Source organism: Periplaneta americana, chromosome 8, assembly GCF_040183065.1.
Source record: "Periplaneta americana isolate PAMFEO1 chromosome 8, P.americana_PAMFEO1_priV1, whole genome shotgun sequence".
Classification (NCBI taxonomy): domain Eukaryota; kingdom Metazoa; phylum Arthropoda; class Insecta; order Blattodea; family Blattidae; genus Periplaneta; species Periplaneta americana.
Genome location: NC_091124.1, coordinates 148,474,184 through 148,493,048, shown reverse-complemented (window position 1 = coordinate 148,493,048; position 18,865 = coordinate 148,474,184). Strand labels below are relative to the sequence as shown.

Genomic DNA, 18,865 nt, shown 5'->3' with positions numbered 1-18,865 from the left:
ACTAATGTTGTGCCTTATACTCTTAATATATACAACATAAAGTGTTACAAGCTAATATCTCTTAAATGGATCAATATAACTAAATGCTGACTTTTTCTACAGTTTTCGGAGGAAGGGACCTTCATGATAGTTTCATGGACAACAATTCAGTGTGCTCCAAAATGAAGTTCTGGGGAAGTAACTTCAGTATTACAAATGGAACGATAATATAACTTTTAGATATTTTGATTGTCCTAAACAAATTAAGCAACTTTTGTTTAAAACATTTTTTCTATACTGAAATGGTATAGGTGTTTGAAATGAGACATATCCGATACGAATAAATAATAATAAACCGTGCTATAGCTTTACATGATTTTATTAAATGCTCAAAATAACCTTAATTAACATCTAAACACATAGTAAATCTTTTCTAAAAAAAAAAATGTTAGTGAAGCTTGTCGCATTATTAGAGCCTGTCTGTATGTTGTTAAAATTTAGAGAAAACCTTGCCACAAGGATCACCAAGTGCTTAGATGTTAATGGAGGCTACTTTGAACACTTAAAGACATAATGTAAAGTAAATACTCTGGTATTTATTGATATCCTTATTCTTTTCTACTACTGTATACTGCAATGAAAACATCCTGTAACTGCTCAACAATTTATTTTTCAGAAAAAGTGTTTCAATAAAAGGTGCTTAGTTTATTGAGGGGAACAAAAATATTAAAATGAAAAATCAATGGTTTCATTTAAAAATCTGAAGATGCAGCACAGTGCCTCCCTAAAGAGGCCCTGGGCAAATATTGCCCATATCACAGTTGTTTGGAAGACCCCTTCCTCCAATAAAATTTAGAAGGCAAAGCATTCGGCTTTATCTATTCATTTAAGAAATAATATTAACTTGTAACACTTTAAGTGGGCCACTCTGCATATTACGATCTGCTGCTCCAAAACGACACATGAGCAAACAAGGAAAATATACGCAATATTTTGAAAAACTCTGTACTAAATGTACAGTCCTATCATTTTTAACATGTACAACTAGGTTGTTAATGAAGTTATGTTACAAAACCAACTGCTAGAAGAACAATATGTAATAATCTCACATTCATACGAGTACCGTACTAGAACATGATCTCACAGTTAAGTAGGCCTACCTTCAATCCTCCAACAAGCTGAAGATGTTTAGCCTTGCAAACAAATATTCCACCATTCTCTAGATACATTCTAGAGTGCAGGAATGCAATATTTCGGTACAAATGTCTGATCTCTCCATCTCGACCCTGTAAACAGTAGTGGCAATACGAATTTGTTATAACAGAATTAAATAAGAATTGTTGTTTATAGTTCTGGCTTGCCTTTCTACCAAGAATTAAGCCCTTTAGCCCGTTCTATTCTTTTGAGGGCGGAATACTTCATGAAACATCCTTACCTATTTATAAGTTTTTAGTATATGAAAATTATGTTATTTACAGAGAGTGAATAATATGGTAAAAATTCTTCTCGAAATAGCCTCCTAAACAACAGATTAAAAAGTAGCATCACTCCTTTGACTCACTTTATTTCTCAATAATATTTTATTATCAATTATCGATTTTTCATATGCAACAGTTACGGTATATGTTTTCACATGTATTTAAAGTACTCTAGAAATAGTACTTACTGAATGAGATCCATCAATGACTTTAACAATATCTTTCCTTCTGATGCTGTTTTGTTCACTGTCAAGGGCTACTGCATAGTTTGAATCCTTTCTTTTTTGAAGGGCTTGAGGTCTCAATGCTAAAACTTTTCCCTGCGTATTTAATACATGAAAGCTGTCGTGTTCCAGTTTAACAATCACGCCAACATTCTGAGGACTGCAACAGTTTACACGATCTTAGACATTTTTAACCCTTAACAACAAAAGAATTATATACCTACTTTTTTTAAATTTATTTATGCCCCAACGAGTATAACTCATATGTAGGGGCTATACAAGAACACATACATTTGTTATACAATGTAATTGAAAAAGTCATGAAACTACAGTCTCTGAAAACAAACAATGACACAAGAATTTATGAAAGAAAGAAAGCAAAATAAGAACAAATAATAAGATGACATAAAGTTTTGGTAAAATAGAATAATCATCATATTAACCCAGATAAGACTGACGTCCTATATATAGGATACGAACGTTTTATTTTTTTAACATTGCTGTGTAAGATTTTCGTAGTCGGCAATCATGATACCATAATCCTTATGTGTTATAAATTGCCTCCAATTTTTTTTTCTTATATTTAGTCTGTCATAGTCATTGTTATTAACATATTTGTGTGAAACGTCCGGTGTCCTATATATATAGGACGTCAGTCTTATCTGGGTTAATAACGACTTAAAGACACTAAAAACAGACACCTGGTACTTTTTTATACTAATGTTTTCTTTAATGAAGATTTTGTGCTCTGAAACTGTGTATTCAAATTTAATAATATTTGCTCTAATGTTTTTTTAATGGCAACAGGCCCGATAATATGATAGGATGATCATGATTAGGGACCAGCACAAAGTGAAGAGAATTTTGCTGAAATATGACATTTATTTTGGCAAAATAAAATAAAATGAAACAAATACGTATTTGATACTATAATATATTCGTTCTTCTGAAAAGACTAGCAGGAAAGAAATGGGGATGCTCTAGAAATACTTTGAACGCTACATACAAAATGTTTATACAGCCAGTGCTGACGTACTGCGGAGAAATTTTAATTACTTCACCTTTCATAAACAAAATAGAACGTGTTCAAAACCAAGCTCTCAGGCTCATTACTGGTGGAATCAAAACAACTCCAATAGATTCTATGAGATTCCTCACTAATATCAACAGCATCAAAATGATAATAGAAGAAAAAGCACTGATCAAATATGAAAAACTTATCAGATTACCAGGAAACAATTGGCATTCATACAGTCTTCTCTGTAGATTAAAAACTCAAAAAAGTTTCATATCCATTGTTCAAGAATTAAAACAGAAAATCAACATCCCGAATTTAAAAGAAAACTTACAAATTAAACCAAAACCTTTAACTCTATTAAATATAGGGTATAATCTAAATTTAACACAAGAAATACTGAAATCAGAAGTAAACATTGAAATAATGAAACAATTAATATTAGGTACCCTCCACAAAACTGGCCTATTTATACACCGATGGATCCTTGATCTCCAGGGAACAAAGTGCAGGTACAGGTGTTACGTGCTGTCTCTTCTCACTTTATAGATCTCTTGGATATGGAACAATAAGTTTTGATGGAAAAATTGTTGCAATAAGTGAAAGTCTCAGGAATCTTTTATGCCACATCAATAAATTTAAAAATGCAGTTATATTGTCAGACTCCAAAGCAGCTATTCTATCAATAGTCTCTAAACACACACCTTCATCTCAAACAGCAGAAAAAACTAAAATGCTCTCTCAATTAATAACACTCAATAAAATAATTGTATTCCAATGGATACCATCCCATTGTGGAATCCTGGAAAACGCGAATGTGGATGCTTTAGCAAAGAAAGGCAGCACTGCTACTTACAGACCTGTTACTAAATCTACGTATTATTCTGTGAAAAGATTGATTAAATCTAAATACTTAGACTTCAACAAACACAATCTCAAGGGAAGAAATGGAACTCTCTGCATCATAATCCACAGTTAATTTCCGATTTACCAAGAAAATCGTCTGTAGCTGCATTTAGATTGGCAACAGGCCATGACTGTTTGGCCAAACACCTGCATAGAATTGGAATATATCAGTTCCCTAACTGCCCATTGTGAAATTCAAATCAAGAAATGGATTCGGAACAGCTCAAAGTCTGTGCTTCAGTGGCTAACCATGACAATATCTTTGAAAAATATTGGAGTGCAAGAGGTCAAATAACTGTGTCAAATGCCTGGGATTAGAAAATAACAACATATTCGTTCCTAAACCATTTGGAGCAGACTCAGGGCCTACATAATTATTTACAAACTAAACCTCAGAGATTAATTAGTTTTGTCTGTATTTAATATGCTACCACATAAAATTGAATAAATCTGCATAATTAAGCAGTTTTTTGCATCATCAAATCCTACCTGAAAGCAAGAACTAGGTAACTCAATTTTTATGCTGAAGAGAATCAAAGAATAGTTCCTACATTGGCTGGACTCAAGACTGATTGTAATAAAACACAAGTAATCTGTCAATATTTTCTGGCAAAATATTAGATCCTTTGTCAATTAATATTATTTTGTAGACGAAAAACCCATGAAGTTGCAAAGAGAAGGAAAAATGATGTAGCCAGCAAAATTGATTATTGAAACCATTCTAAAAACACTGATTTGCACGTATAGAAGAAGACATGGCAACATTGAAAATACATTCACTGGATACGAAAGAATGAGTAAAGGAGGAACAGGAACATTTATTTTATTTTGGCTTCTCGAATTTATTGATGTTATGAGTTCTATGACTTCAAAGGCGAATTCAGATACCGGTATCTTAAGGCCCACTCCCACTTAACAGAATCGAATTGAACAGAATAATTTCTCTTCACAAAGTACTTAAATAGAAGATAGCAGAAAGCAGCATGTCAAATCAAACCGAACCATAGTGAATAAAATAAAATTCATGAGCTAGAATACTTATTTCACTGCTGGAACAGAATTTCTTGTTTTGGGTATGATCGTATGTTCTCGTGAAGCCTTCGTGAAAAAAACGAATAAGCCAAATCCATTTTTGGTAGTGTCATTCCTTTATTGAAAGTTATTGCTAAAATAGTAGGCCTACATACAGTGGCGGCTCGTGATAAAAAATTGTGTGTGTTCACAATTTTGTGTTCCAAAATTGAAGAGAATTTGAAATCGTACGTTTTTAGCCTAATATGAAATGTCATGATTCTAATGTTTCACTGTCGAAAAAACCGTATATAAATTCAAAACAACATATAATAATAATAATAATAATAATAATAATAATAATAATAATAATAATAATAATAATAATAATAATAATAATAATAATGAAACCTAGTCTTTTTATTTCCAATTTTTCCTGGAAAGCCAGTTTACCCAGTTCTTTACTATTCAAAATTACTTGAACAGAGTTCATTGTTTACGTTTGTTAAAAATTAATACATAAAACAATTTACAAAAGCGTGTGTTCAGTACCGGTAATATACTGTATTTTGATTCACAACACACTGATACACTATAGCCTATACCAGTACTGTAATCCCACTCGCATAGATTGATTACTATAAATACATGCCAATAAATATTATTCTTCAATAATATACACCATCATACAGATATTTAAATTTATACCACCACCACATTCAGCCAGCACGTCTTTGAAAGCCAAACTATGCTATATGCCGACACTGAAGTGTAGTAATTCACAGACTATACTCTCGTAGCAGCACTGTACACACATCCAAATAAAGTAAACGTTCCGACAGTGAGATGCTGACACCTGTAGGTAAAATACAGACTTATTAAATTTTCTCCTCGAGATATAGCACGTGAACGATAGGCATCGATGCACCTGACATCTGTAGGATAGATTCACTGTTCACTTAACGCTTTGTGTACTTGACGAGTCATAAGCGGCCAGCGAAAGACAATTTTCTACCGCGCATGCGTGAGATTTCTGTAACCTTCTTGAAAAGAGCATGGCTTGTACGTGAACGGATGTTGCCAAGTTTACGTAAGAAGTTTACGCAAGATTTGGGAAGTTTAAAATACTCTATCCTGATATTATACATACCCACTACGCCAATACGGTATTAAATAATAAAACTAGTCGTGCATTAATGGAAACAAGGTGTTCATGTGCTCTTGTGCTCTTATTGCCACTGCCTACATATACAGAAAACTACAATTCAATAATATGAAAGAAGAAAACTTAATAAATCTTGTTCAAAATTATCAGCTACTGTATGACAAAACACAAAAGTACTACCACAATACCGGTAGTTATTTCCGTGATAATGCTTGAACCGAAATAAGTAAATTAACGGAAATATCACGTAAAAATGAAAATCCAAAGCAGTGCTAAAAACAAAATTTTGTTTGATCTCTCAGAATATAGTATTTATAAAGTGAAAATTCTCAATGTATCCAGTATTTCCCTTTTTTGTTTTGGGTATTTATTTCTTCTCTTTTCGCCTCTTCACATAATTGTGCTAAAGCCATTTTAATCTTTACACACTTTGGTTCAATTCGATTCCACTAGATGGTGGCAGATATTTTTATTCGATTCCTCCGGCCAACCGACCGACCAACTGGCTGCTGGTCTCACGTCCATATGCCGAAGCAGAGGTGGACGATCATCCAATCAGAATGGAGGTATCATGTGGTTAGCACGATGCTCCCCCCAGCCATTATAGGTGGTTTTCGTAACCGGATTTCGCTACCTATCTTAGCTCCCCAAGTGCATCACGATGCTGGGTGGGCACCGGTCCCATATACTGACCGAAATTTCATGAGAAAATTTCTTCCCCCATGAGGACTCGAACCAGCGCGCATTCCATAACGCGAGTCCTAGACAGCATGCCTTAGACCAAGACACCACGGTGTGGGACAGGCCTTTACTTCCCTTGGGAATTCCAGACTGTTGGTGAAATAGGTGGCTTAGGCTTTTCAAGTATTAATGGAAAACATCTCTATTGTCTCCATATATCAGTGGCGTATACTGGTTAAAGGGTTTGGGCTACCGCTGACCCTATTATTACACAAAATATATCTAACAATTACTTTAATTTTAATTACTATGGTAAAACTAATAATACAAAATTATTACATTATGTTATATTATGAACTTTTTCTTTGTAATTTCCTTGGGCTACCGCCGGTAGCCCCGGTAGCCCGCAAAATACGCCCCTGCCATATATAATATATGGAAAGCACGGTTGGCTGGTAGTTTTAGAAATATTAACACAGCTGAAATATGCAAAATGTGGAGAAATATGAAGACGTTTATGAAATTAAAAATGTTACCAAAATATTATGAAATACCGGTATCAGTATGAAATTTTTTTGGTGTTAATTGCATTCTACAACTTGAGTCGTGAAAATTCTTGTTCCTATAAAGTTGCATAACTGATTTAGAATATGAATTTTCACATTTTGCTTGTCTCTAACCACGATTATGTGGCGCCTGGGGATGTCTTAAATTTAGACTGAACCTAAAAATTCAAGACCATGGACGAACACAGGAACAATTCCCTTTAAGCAAATATTCCTGACTGTAACTGGGAATCGAAGGAATCATAATTTGCAAATCAGATTTTTCATGTCATGTGTGATTTTAACCTCGCATAGGTCACTACAGTGTTGTAAGAGTGGTTGCATACACAGCATTTTGCTGAAATGAAAGCTGATTAGTTACTTCAGAGTTCCTTACTCTAACTGGACAAAATCTTCCCAAAGTACCAGTACTGGTACTTAAAATGTATTTCTGTTCTTATAAAATGAAAGTTGTTTAGTTACTTCAGAGTTGTTTACTCTAACTGAACAAAATCTCCCCAAAGTACCAGTAATTAAAATGTATTTTTGTTATAATTTTATAAAATGAAAGCTGTTAAATATTTGTTATAATCTTACAAAATGAAAACTGATTAGTTACTTCAGAGTTGCTTACTCTAACTGGACAAAATCTCCCCACTGGAACTGGCCCAGAGAATCAACTCCAGTGGCCGTATCCGAACAGAGGTGCACATCGTTTGGTAAGACTTCTAGTTCATACATTGTCAGGTCAGAAAGTAAAATAACGCGATTTTCTTCCACTCGAATAATCAATCCTGTTTCTCCTTGATATCGACCTGCCAGAACTTTCACATGATCACCTTGCTTGAAATACTTCTTCAGTTCACTGGCTTGAAATTCTATGGGTTCCTGAAATAGCAAACCAAATAAACCAAATAAGTATTTAGAAGTTGAAAAATGTAGGTAATGTTTGCTGATATCACAGAAATTAGGTATGTGCTTCTAACAAATATTACATTACAACAGTATAAAGTAGTAGTGGTAGTCACTTTCGCTTCATACTGCATTTCAATGAACTATGAAGCATATCGGAATAATCTGTATACATTGAAAGAACTAAAAGACAATATAATTAGGGAAATCGCAGCAATTTCAGAAGAAGAACTAATGCATGTTAATGCAAATTTTCTTAAAAGATATGAGAGATGTGTGGTGGTACAGGAACATAATTTCGAACATCTTCTATGACAAAGGTATGTAGTTATTGTAATTTTAATTTATGCATTTGACTTAAGGGGCTATGAATATCCGACTCTGCTGGCAAACAGCGTGCTTCCAGCCACCACCTGTGGCCACACACTCATGGATGAACGTCTATTTGAAGGCTCTGTACATCGTCTTATTTGCAGTTACAGTGACTATATACTCTAATTTTACTTTCTTTTAATGTGTATGTTTACGTAAGTCCCTGTAATTGTCAAGACTGAACTTAAAAATCAAAATTATTACTGGAGTCTACAAGGAAAAAAAAAAAAAAAATGCTTGCTGCAATATGAATCTGCAAAAATTTCAAATACTGACAAATGTTGTTATAAAAAAAATAAAAGTGTAATTCTCCTCATGAAATTAAGCTTACATTTAGATCTTTTAGAGCAGGCATGATCGTAATGACATTGCCATCTATACTCAAGACTTTTCCACATAGATTCATTAGCTCGCCTTCGATCACTTCCACATTATCATCAGTCAAAAAGTTGTGCGTTATCACATTTCCTTTTCCTTTGGGATTCACATTCTGGACTTCGATACCAATGCTTTCTGGTGCTTCTTCAAACTTCTCCAACTCTGATAATGTCGGTTTTACTCCTAACAACAAACGTAAAATAGGCGAGATTATTTGTAAATTAACACATAAATCTAACCTGAAATTAAAAGATATTGGTATTAAAATGGAACACAGCTAGGCTAAATGACTAAATGACACAGCTAAATGACTTTCTACATAAACAAAAGAGTTCAAACTTCAGACACTGTGGAAACAACAATGGTGTTGGGACTGATTTTCTGGGATAATCTTGTTTCCCCTTACATCACTTTATCAGTGGCTACTCATGATATTTTTTGTTTGTAGGATATGAGATTGACAACTGATGACCAAGACAGAAAAAAAAATAAAATAATAATAATAATAATAATAATAATAATAATAATAATAATAATAATGGTAATAATAATAATGATAATGATAATAATAATAATAATAATAATGGTAATAATAATAATAATAATAATAATAATAATAATAATAATAAAGCATGTGCAATTAATTTCTTGCTACAGTTAAATTCTTCTAAATGATCAAATACAACTTCAGATATTCTTTCGGCAGTTCTGTCATTTAAAGTCCTGTTAATTCTTGTGTTTTATTATAGCTTATTTTATTTATTTTTATGTTTGTTTATATTCATTTTATTTTTTATATTACATCATTTTAAATTATTTATTATTTCGTTTATTCTATTCTTTTAAAATTACCAATGAACTGCATTTAAGGGGCTACAAGGATACTTGAAAATTCGTATTGTAGTCTCTGACAGGGTTTCCACACCACCCCCAGAAAGAAGGGACGTAGTATTAGGATATACGGTCATATCCTCGAATGCAGTTAAAGTCAAGCCATACCTCGCCCTCTGCTCTCACCCGTCTGTAACTTCACTGCTAGAAAAAACCGTTTGCTGTAAGATATTTGGAGAGTTCCTCGGAAAGTATTCCTAAAGTCTGAGATGTGCAGTGGCGACAACTCACGACAGAAAGTGGAAGTTTGAAACAAAAATTATTACATCGGGACGCATTAAAATAAAATCTGTAATTAAAATGTTTTCCATCCTCAGAGGCATGAAATTAAACTGTAGGATCATCCTCATATCCTTCATGGAGGAATCGCCACTGCACTTTATCATTGGCCTACGAGGAAAGATGATTCTTCCCAGATAGCACTGTAACATATCCTCTAACATTTGAACTTGATATACTATATAATATTATTATGGAGAAAAATTGATTTAAATATTTGTGAACAAACACAGCAGTTAAAAGCTGATGAGAATTGGCCTATAACATTTTCGTGCGATGTTGCTAAATGATCATTTTTTTTTCATCATCATCATCATCATCCTTCACGAATTAGGCCTCTGTAGACCTGTTTCGGCCCCATCTAGCAGTCTTCTTAAAGGTCTTCCTGGTCGACGATGTCCTCTTGGTTTATACTGCATCATAATTTTTGGGATTCTTGAATTTTCCATTCTTCTTACATGATCTAGCCAATTGAATTTGTATCTGCTGATTTTTTCTTCTACTGACTCTACTTCTAATTGTTCTAAAATTTCTTCATTCCTTTTTCGGTCTAAAAGAGTATATCCTGCTGTCCTCCTGAAAAATTTCATTTCCGTTGCTTTGATTCTGTTCATGTCTTTTTTCTTTAATGTCCAAATCTCGCTTCCGTATAAAAGGGAGGGTAATGCTAGTGTATTATATATTTTTACTCTTGTAGATTTTTGTACTAATTTAGCTTTTAATGTATTGTTTATTATTCCCAGAATTTGTGTAAATTTGGTAATTTTCTTGTTCACATCTTTTTCATTTTGATAAGATATTTCACAACCCAGATAATTGAAATTTTGCACTTATTCGAGGCATTGGTTATTGTGTATTATCTTACTTCTGACTGGGTCTTGTCCTAAAAATGCCATTACTTTTGATTTTTGTGTTGAAATTTCCATCCCAAAATCTTTTAATATTTTATTTAATGTATACAATCCTCTTTGTAAATTATCCTCTGAATTGGAAATTATGACTGATCATCGGCATAGAGTAAGGTATTTAATGTTAGAGCACTGGTTATTTTGATTCCTGATGTGTAGATTTGGTTCCATTTTTTTTCCATATGCAAAAATGGTTTAAAAAATACAAGGTAATATAGGATGCAAGATGACAGCACAGTGGTTTCAATCTTAACTTTTATTTTATTACAGCGACTGAAATAGAGACAAATACGTCGTACTCATACCAGTCAGGCCATAGAGACATTTGTAAGAGACAAGGTAGCAGCTGAGGTTTTTCTCGGGGTTTTCCCGTTTCTTATCTTATAGGTATTAATCTCATTCTGGCCAATTTTTATTCCGTTCTCATCTTCATAGTATTTCTCCTGTCACTGTTTGATGAAGTATGGGAGGGGAAAATATGAGGTAGAGTTTCCAGGTGTCCCGATTATACAAAAAAATCCCATATTTGAAGCTGGAAAAACTTGTCCCATATGAGAAACCAAAAATCCAGTATTTGTGGACATTGTGTCATAGATGACCAAAGTTTTCTATTTTGAAGCAGAACAATGCCTTTGTATTCGACACAGTAGGTCGTCAACTGCTCAGTAATAATGTTCAAGAGAAGTGTTACAAATGAATCAGAGCAATTCCACAGGAGACTGACTTGACATTTATAGTACATTTTGGCAGCAAAATGTCTGCCTAAATTGTGTAATAGGTTGAAATTAGAATGTGTCTCCGCAGATATGATAGAGGAAAATGTACAATTAAGATACCAGTATATATAAAAACAGCAGCAAATGAGTCCAGCAGAAAATGAAATCACTTTAGAAAAAACAATTTGTAATGTATTTTTTATTAGTGATGTAGAATCTCGAAGAAAATTTTAATCTGCCAATTATGCTGTGTGGAAGAGTTTTTGTACATTTATTGTGCCTGACTGACCATAACTTACAGCACAAATAATTATTGTATTTTTAAGTTATTTAGAACCTTAGGATACTCCAACTATTTTCATATTTACTTCAAGGAAAGACCAAAATATGGTATACAAAAAAATGAGGCTTGAAATAAAATAAATTTACATGTCCAAATTGTGATATGAAATATAAGTTTCTTTAAGTGTTTTTTTGAGTGTTTGGAATATGACAAGATCTGCAAAGCATTTGAAACATTATTTAATGGAATAAGGCAACTTAAACTCAAAGACATATTTTTTTAACAAAAACATTCCCGCATTAATTTAAAAAAAAATTCACTTCGGTACGACATTTTCATAGAATCACACTTTGCTTATAAATTTTGAACAAATGAATATAGCAAAACGAAAAGTATACTGCCATGTAGACAAAGAAGTCCCGTTACTGAAACATACGCAAGAAATCTCACCTGATCCGACAGTTTGAGCTGTCGATTGATCGAGTGTAAAGAGATGGACTAAATAAACGCGAAAAAAATATATATTATATAAATTGGACTCTCAAGTTTTTTTCAATTTTTTCACTTCAGATAGCAGTGTTGGCAGTAGAAAGTTATGTGGTGGTATATGGAACATGTTTCGATCATTACAGTACAAAGTTAACTGAAATTGATCGCCCATCTTTGTTTGAGATGTACTTGACGGTTCTGCTTCTGTGCAGTGTACAATAGGGACCCACCTGATGAGAAAAGGATTAAGATATGGAAAGCTGCGTTTTTGGAGACGGAATCAGTAACTAAGAGGCATGGTGTTGGCCGAATAAGAATGACTGAACTGGCATCTGGAAGTACGGAGAGAACTGATCTGACATTTCCTGGAAGATGGATTGGAAGAGGTGGTCCAATTCCTTGGCCAACCAACCAACCAACCAACCAACCAACCAACCAACCAACCAATATCTTGTTGCACTGAAAGTCTACATGAATAGAGATCAAGCTGACTTGCTTTTGACTCCTCCTCTAATTTATAATCACTTTGAAATTGTTCAGTCTAGTCTTAAGTCCTTGATGTATTCCATTAGGTCGCCTGACAGTCCTGCCATTAGGGTTGCCAGATCTCTTATCACTACCTGGAGTGCCCAGTTTTATGAATCCATCTCCGGCCAACAGGAAACTTATGCCCGGGGAAATTGCGTACGAAATGTTAATAATTAGCAATGTTGTAGTGAAAATTCACTGTCTATCAAATAACTTTAAAAGTGAACATGTGTCAGGCTTACAATGACGCAAGCATATGACTTTAAAAGTGAACGTCTGTGAGTGTTGGAGCACAGTATAAAGAAAAATACTGTGGAGGACTTGATTATTATTATAATTATGAAGTTTCAGCGCGCTTTTATTTTTTCGCCAATCAGACTGACACTAGTCTCTCACACTACGCCAACAATCACCAACGATGAAAGATGACGTAAATAGAAAATTAAAACAGATAATTTTGATATGATGATAATATATTTCAGAAATATGACTTCAATCAACCATTTTCAATTAACTTTTGTCCTTAATAAAGTTTTGTAGCAGTATGAATGCGTAACAACGGAATAATTTCAAATTTAAAACTCAATATTCACTTCCTTGATCCTTTACAAGTCAGTTGTTACACCTTTATAGTGCAGTGCAGTCTGTTATGCGAAGTGCGGGAATTTGTGCGAGTTTTTTTTTCTCCCCGGCAAAAAGATACTTTGGTTATTTTCGTGATGGATAGTTGCCAAATGATAAGTACAAGGACTGGCTAGAAAAAGAAGAGGATGAACTTTCTTGAAGGTGTATAGTGTGCAAGGTTTCATTTACAGTAAATATAATGGCGTTAAAGTTGTTAATAAGCATTCTGAATCAGAGAGGCACAAAAAACATTACAAAGTACAAAGTAGGAATAATTATTCTATTCTGAAATTTATGCTCCCACGATATTCAGTTGAATATGATAAAGTTACAGAACTGAGTTGGCTTTAAGATTTCATGGTGTAAAACATCACCACTCCTACAATTCACAAGATTGTGGTAATAAACTTTACTCTTGTGTTTTCAATGACTCTTCAGATGTGCGCGAATCAAAAGTGAAGCCCTAGTTACCAGCATTTTTTTACGATTCTCACAGGAAAGGCTTCTGAACGACTTAAGAAATACCGGTACCGGTACCCCATTTTCAATTGGTTCAGATGCGTCAAATAAAGGTAACAAGAAGCATTTCCCATTAGTAGTGACACATTTTTCTGTAAAACATGGAAAACGTAGCAATATTCTAGACGTCTATGAAGACAGTAATAAGAGTGCTCTGAGGACATTTCAAATAAAATTATATCTATACATCTTGATTGCACAATTTTTAACACTATATCACTTCGGAAAACGTATTATGTGTCTTTCACGTGTTAAATTTTACATTACCTCGTTAACATATTTCAGCATGTTATCGGCCATGTTCAGAAAAATGAAAGACAAAAATACTAATATGTATAGGGTAACTGTTATTGCCACGTACAGCATAATTCTGTGGTGTTCGGGTAAAGGGGTATAAGTCATTTTTTGTCCAGGTAAAATTTTGTTCTCCAGATAAACACACAAGTTAAATTATACAAGTGGGTGTGCAAAAATCAAAGAATACAAGCAGTTGATGTGTTTTATTTGTGTAGAAAATTAGTTGTAGTAAGGGTTCCAAGTTTAATTTTCATTTACCTCCGAACTCATTTTTATGACTTATCCCCCTTTACCCAAACACCACAGAATTATGCCAAATTTGGTTTTAATTCCTTAAGTATGATGTTGAGGCATTAGTCTTGAAAATATATTCCGACTTCTCGTCGTCATGTAAGATTGTCGAGGAACTTAGGTCGTTATGTGAATTTGCTCAACAAAACTATTTTCAGATTTTGCATCATATTCCAGTTCGATGGTTGTCCCTTCCATTAGCTGTTGAACGCCTTGTTAAAATGTGGCATGCTTTGAAAATGTATTATTTGGCAAAAGGTGAAGAAGAAACACGTCCTTTAATTTGGAAATCTGTATGTTCCCAAAAAGATGAAGTAAATGAATATTCATTGTTAAGTGACAATGTTTTCTGTATTTTGTTAAATGTACACTTCCAATTTTCTGTAAGGCAATTAAAATATTAGAATCTAAAGAAGACTTCCTATATGCTATGATCACAACAGTGGCCTGTCAGGAAATACGGGGTTTTCCAGCAGTCATTTTTTGCAGGTCAACGTTGCATAACAAGCATAGACCTACTCATCCACAGAGGTGGATTTGAAGCTTTGAAGCGCATGTCGGCCCTTTTCCTTAAATAATCACATATTGTAAATTGAAATTTTTCTTAAGAAGTAAGAATTCAAGAATGATTAATTGATAACTGTGTTACCTACTTTTATGTGTTGATATGATAACAAATGGCCAAATAAACTTGTTTTGAAAAATTGTTTGAAGTCATTGGAAAAATTAAAAGAACTGATCTCTTTTATTTCAGTAAGACTATTTTCAGTTATTTATTTATACAGATAAACATATATTGCAGTCCATAAAATTAAGCATAGGTCTATCACCATAACTGGCATACCATACATATGAACGAGGTTAGTTATATTCTCATAGAATATACAAGAGCCACAATATCTAAATTCACCCAAGTTATCTCTTTTTGACGTCTTGACATTTGATTCGCAAACAGATTAATTAGATTGTCATATTCCAATGTTTCCAATAAATAATTTTAACAAAATATTAAGAACAGCAAGAGCATTAAGTCAGTCCTCATTCATTTTTAAGACAAACGCAGCAGTTTTTAAATTGGCAATAAAATAAAAGGTACGTTCACCACAGCAATTATTCCTGAATTTAAGTGGGGGAATATCGGAAGATAATGAAGGGTTACATTTTCCTCCATATAGAACATTCGACCAGTACTCGTGCTACATAATCGTCTCGATGATCATTCATCATCTGTGCAAATCCAGCTGTTACAACAGACGCAAAAATGTTCTTTAAAAATTGTCACCTCTAAAATTTGATCCTCTGGAGTGAAGGCTATTCTTAGCCTATTGGTAAATCGGCCTCTGCTCATCCAAGTTGGTTTTTCCTTATATCACGCAGATTTATTATCTACTTTAGAATACGAGAAAAAGTAACAATTTGAAATGTATGTAATAGAATTAAATTAAGAACTAAATAGGTTGCAATTAGACGAAATTGTCAATCTTTAAACTTTCTTTATAAAATTATTAACAATAAGTTGGACTGTGATAGTTTATTTTATTATATAACATTATATGTACCCAAGCATAATACAAAATTTTGAAATTTATTTTATGCTCGACCATGCCGAAATGTAGTAATTATACACCTGGTAGCAGTCCTTTAATGCATGTCATTAAAGTACACCTACTCATTAAAGTACAGGTGTTCAGCCAATGACAACTCTGCTTACATGTGTTCAGCCAATGACAAGTCAGCTTTGTACCGTTATAAAACCGCAAGTCTCGATTATTCTCGGATATGCAATCGAAAGACAATTAGCGAAAAGTCACGGAGGCTGGAAATCCAATACTGTCGCAGAAGGTTATGTTCTGTTACTATAATAATTAGCGTTAATAATTGTAAATAATATTCAAATAAATTCAATTTGTCATCTCGTTTTTCAATGTCGAATTCAATAATCAAGGTTATATCAAGTTTAACGGGATTACATCAAGGTCAATGACATTATTGTTCCTCGGAAAAAATCAATACTTTCGCGTCTGCGCACATCTCACAATTCACGACCTAGAACAAGGTCACTTCCGATCTTGTCATATACAAATAAAATGTATACATCTGAATAATTTCAAGTTAGAAATATGGTCGAGCATAAAAAGTCGTATGAAACTTGCCTATAATGGTAATTAAGACGCTCGTATGAATATTATGAAACTCGCTTATCCATACTTGCGTCTTAATTACTATCATTATAGGCTCGTTGCATAATGTACTATTATGCTCGACCATGCCGAAATGTATTAATTATACACCTGGTAGTATCCCTTTAATGCAGCTCATTAAAGTACACCTATTCATTATAATTCAGTTGTTCAGCCAATGAGAAATCACAATTGTACCATTATAAAACCGCAAGTATCGATTATTCTCGGATATGCAATCGAAAGACAATTAACGAAAAGTCACGGAGGCTGGAAATCCAATACTGTCTCAGAAGGTTATGTTCTGTTACTATAATAATTAGCGTTAATTGTAAATAATATTCAAATAAATTCAATTTGTCATCTCGTTTTTCAATTCTAAATCAATTTCCAGGTTATATCAAGCCTAATGTTCATGTTATTCTCTAGATTATATCAAGTTCAATGACATTCGTGCCCAGAAAAAAATCAATACTTTCGCATCTGCGCACATCTCACAATTCAGGTCAGTTCCACTCCTCACTTACATAACCATAACATGAATACTTATGAATAATTTCAAGTTAGAAATATGGTCGAGCATAAAAAGTCGTATGAAACTTGCCTATAATGGTAATTAAGACGCTCGTATGAAAATTATGAAACTCACTTGTGCTCGTTTCATAAACAAACATACTCGCGTCTTAATTACTACCATTATAGGCTCGTTGCATAATGTACTATTTCATACCAAGGGCAAATACTGAATCGCACAAAAATTCTCCAGTTTTTCAAATGTTGCAATTATACAATAAATTACATCTGCATCAGAATGTTGATATTTTCAATATTAATTTTTCTAAATACCGGTACAGAATAATTTGTTATCATATTTTGCAGAATATTAGTTAATTTCAAGCTACTCCCACACCTTATTTCCAATTCCTTTTTTCCTTTCTCTCTTTTCTATTTTGTTTCTGTTTTTAAATGAGGGTATGTTTCGTTTTCCTTGTTTATGTTTTATAAATTATGTAAATTGTAAGTCTTGAATATTGTAAATGGGCTTTGTCTGTTATGTTCATAAACAAATAAATAAATAAATAAATAAATAAATAAATAAATAAATCTGACCACTTCCTTTGCGACACCAATGAGGTGTAGCAATGTAAACTGTCATCCACCTTTATTTGCTGCATTCACTTTATAAAGTGTGTAATTTTTCTATGTTCACTATTCAAACAGTAATGCATAAAATAAGTATAAAACAATTTTTTAGTTAATATTAGAATATAAAAAAATAAAAACTGTGCAACCTTATAACTATTTAGGCTCGAAAACCAGTCATTCTGTTCATAAACTTATCTATCGAACATACCATCTGCTATAATTGCATTCATTGGAAAGGTCTTATATAAGAAACCTTTCTGTGAATAACGATTTCCTTCAAATACGAGGAAGTCTCCATCTGATGTCACTTCACCTCCAGCAGATTTAATAGCCTCAGGATCAAAAGATTTTGCTGGTGGGCGACGCTTCCATCTCCTTTTCACCCCTTTGTTATCCTGAAATTGAATAAAATCTTACTGTTTTCTTTATTGTAATTATTTTTGTATTACAAATTTTTATGGTACCTATTTTACCTTCTCTTCAGTAAGATGATATTATTATTTATTTTTTATTTAATCTGAGAGGATTAAGGCCGTAAGGCCTTCCCTTCCATCCCACCAGATAGCACATATAAATACAAAAAAGAAATACAGACGCTTGTTATGCATTAGTTTTATTTGTACCGGTATGTTTTTTTTTTTCTGTGAAGAGCAAACAATTACCGGTAATACTGAATATGAATAAAATAATAATTAAATGTTTAAGAACTAGAAAAGCTATTGTAGTCCTTACAGTAGTAAAAATTTTTATGTTGAAATCCATCATCACAATGCTCTTTCAAGCTACTGTACGAGGCAGTACATTTTATTGCAGAAAGTTAAGACTAAATTAATATTTGATGTACACCTTAACACGGAAATTGGTCGCTGTTCAAAGACAAAGTCCTGCCTCGGAATAGCTCGGGAATCATCATGTGCGCTGTGTTTACACATATGCATTTTACATAGAGTTATTCGAAGCCCGGTCTTTGTAACAAGAAGTAAGAGCTCTATTGCTAAGCCATAAAGGCTTTGTAGGGAATATGTCATTTCATGACACACAGATTCGT

The 18,865-nt window shown here is 33.2% G+C and overlaps 1 protein-coding gene across 2 annotated transcripts in view; it reads right to left on the bottom strand.

The window, feature by feature from the left end:
* The window catches only part of LOC138705143 (transcription elongation factor SPT5-like), a 136,047-nt gene that overhangs the window by 71,697 nt on the left and 45,485 nt on the right, over nt 1–18,865 (bottom strand). For both annotated transcript variants that reach the window (XM_069833804.1, XM_069833803.1), the window contains exons 7-11: nt 18,026–18,212; nt 8,620–8,849; nt 7,639–7,892; nt 1,646–1,841; nt 1,140–1,265 (exon numbers count right to left, since the gene is read on the bottom strand). In XM_069833804.1, the coding sequence (XP_069689905.1) occupies nt 1,140–1,265; nt 1,646–1,841; nt 7,639–7,892; nt 8,620–8,849; nt 18,026–18,212 (993 nt within the window). The remainder of the gene's footprint in view (nt 1–1,139; nt 1,266–1,645; nt 1,842–7,638; nt 7,893–8,619; nt 8,850–18,025; nt 18,213–18,865) is intronic.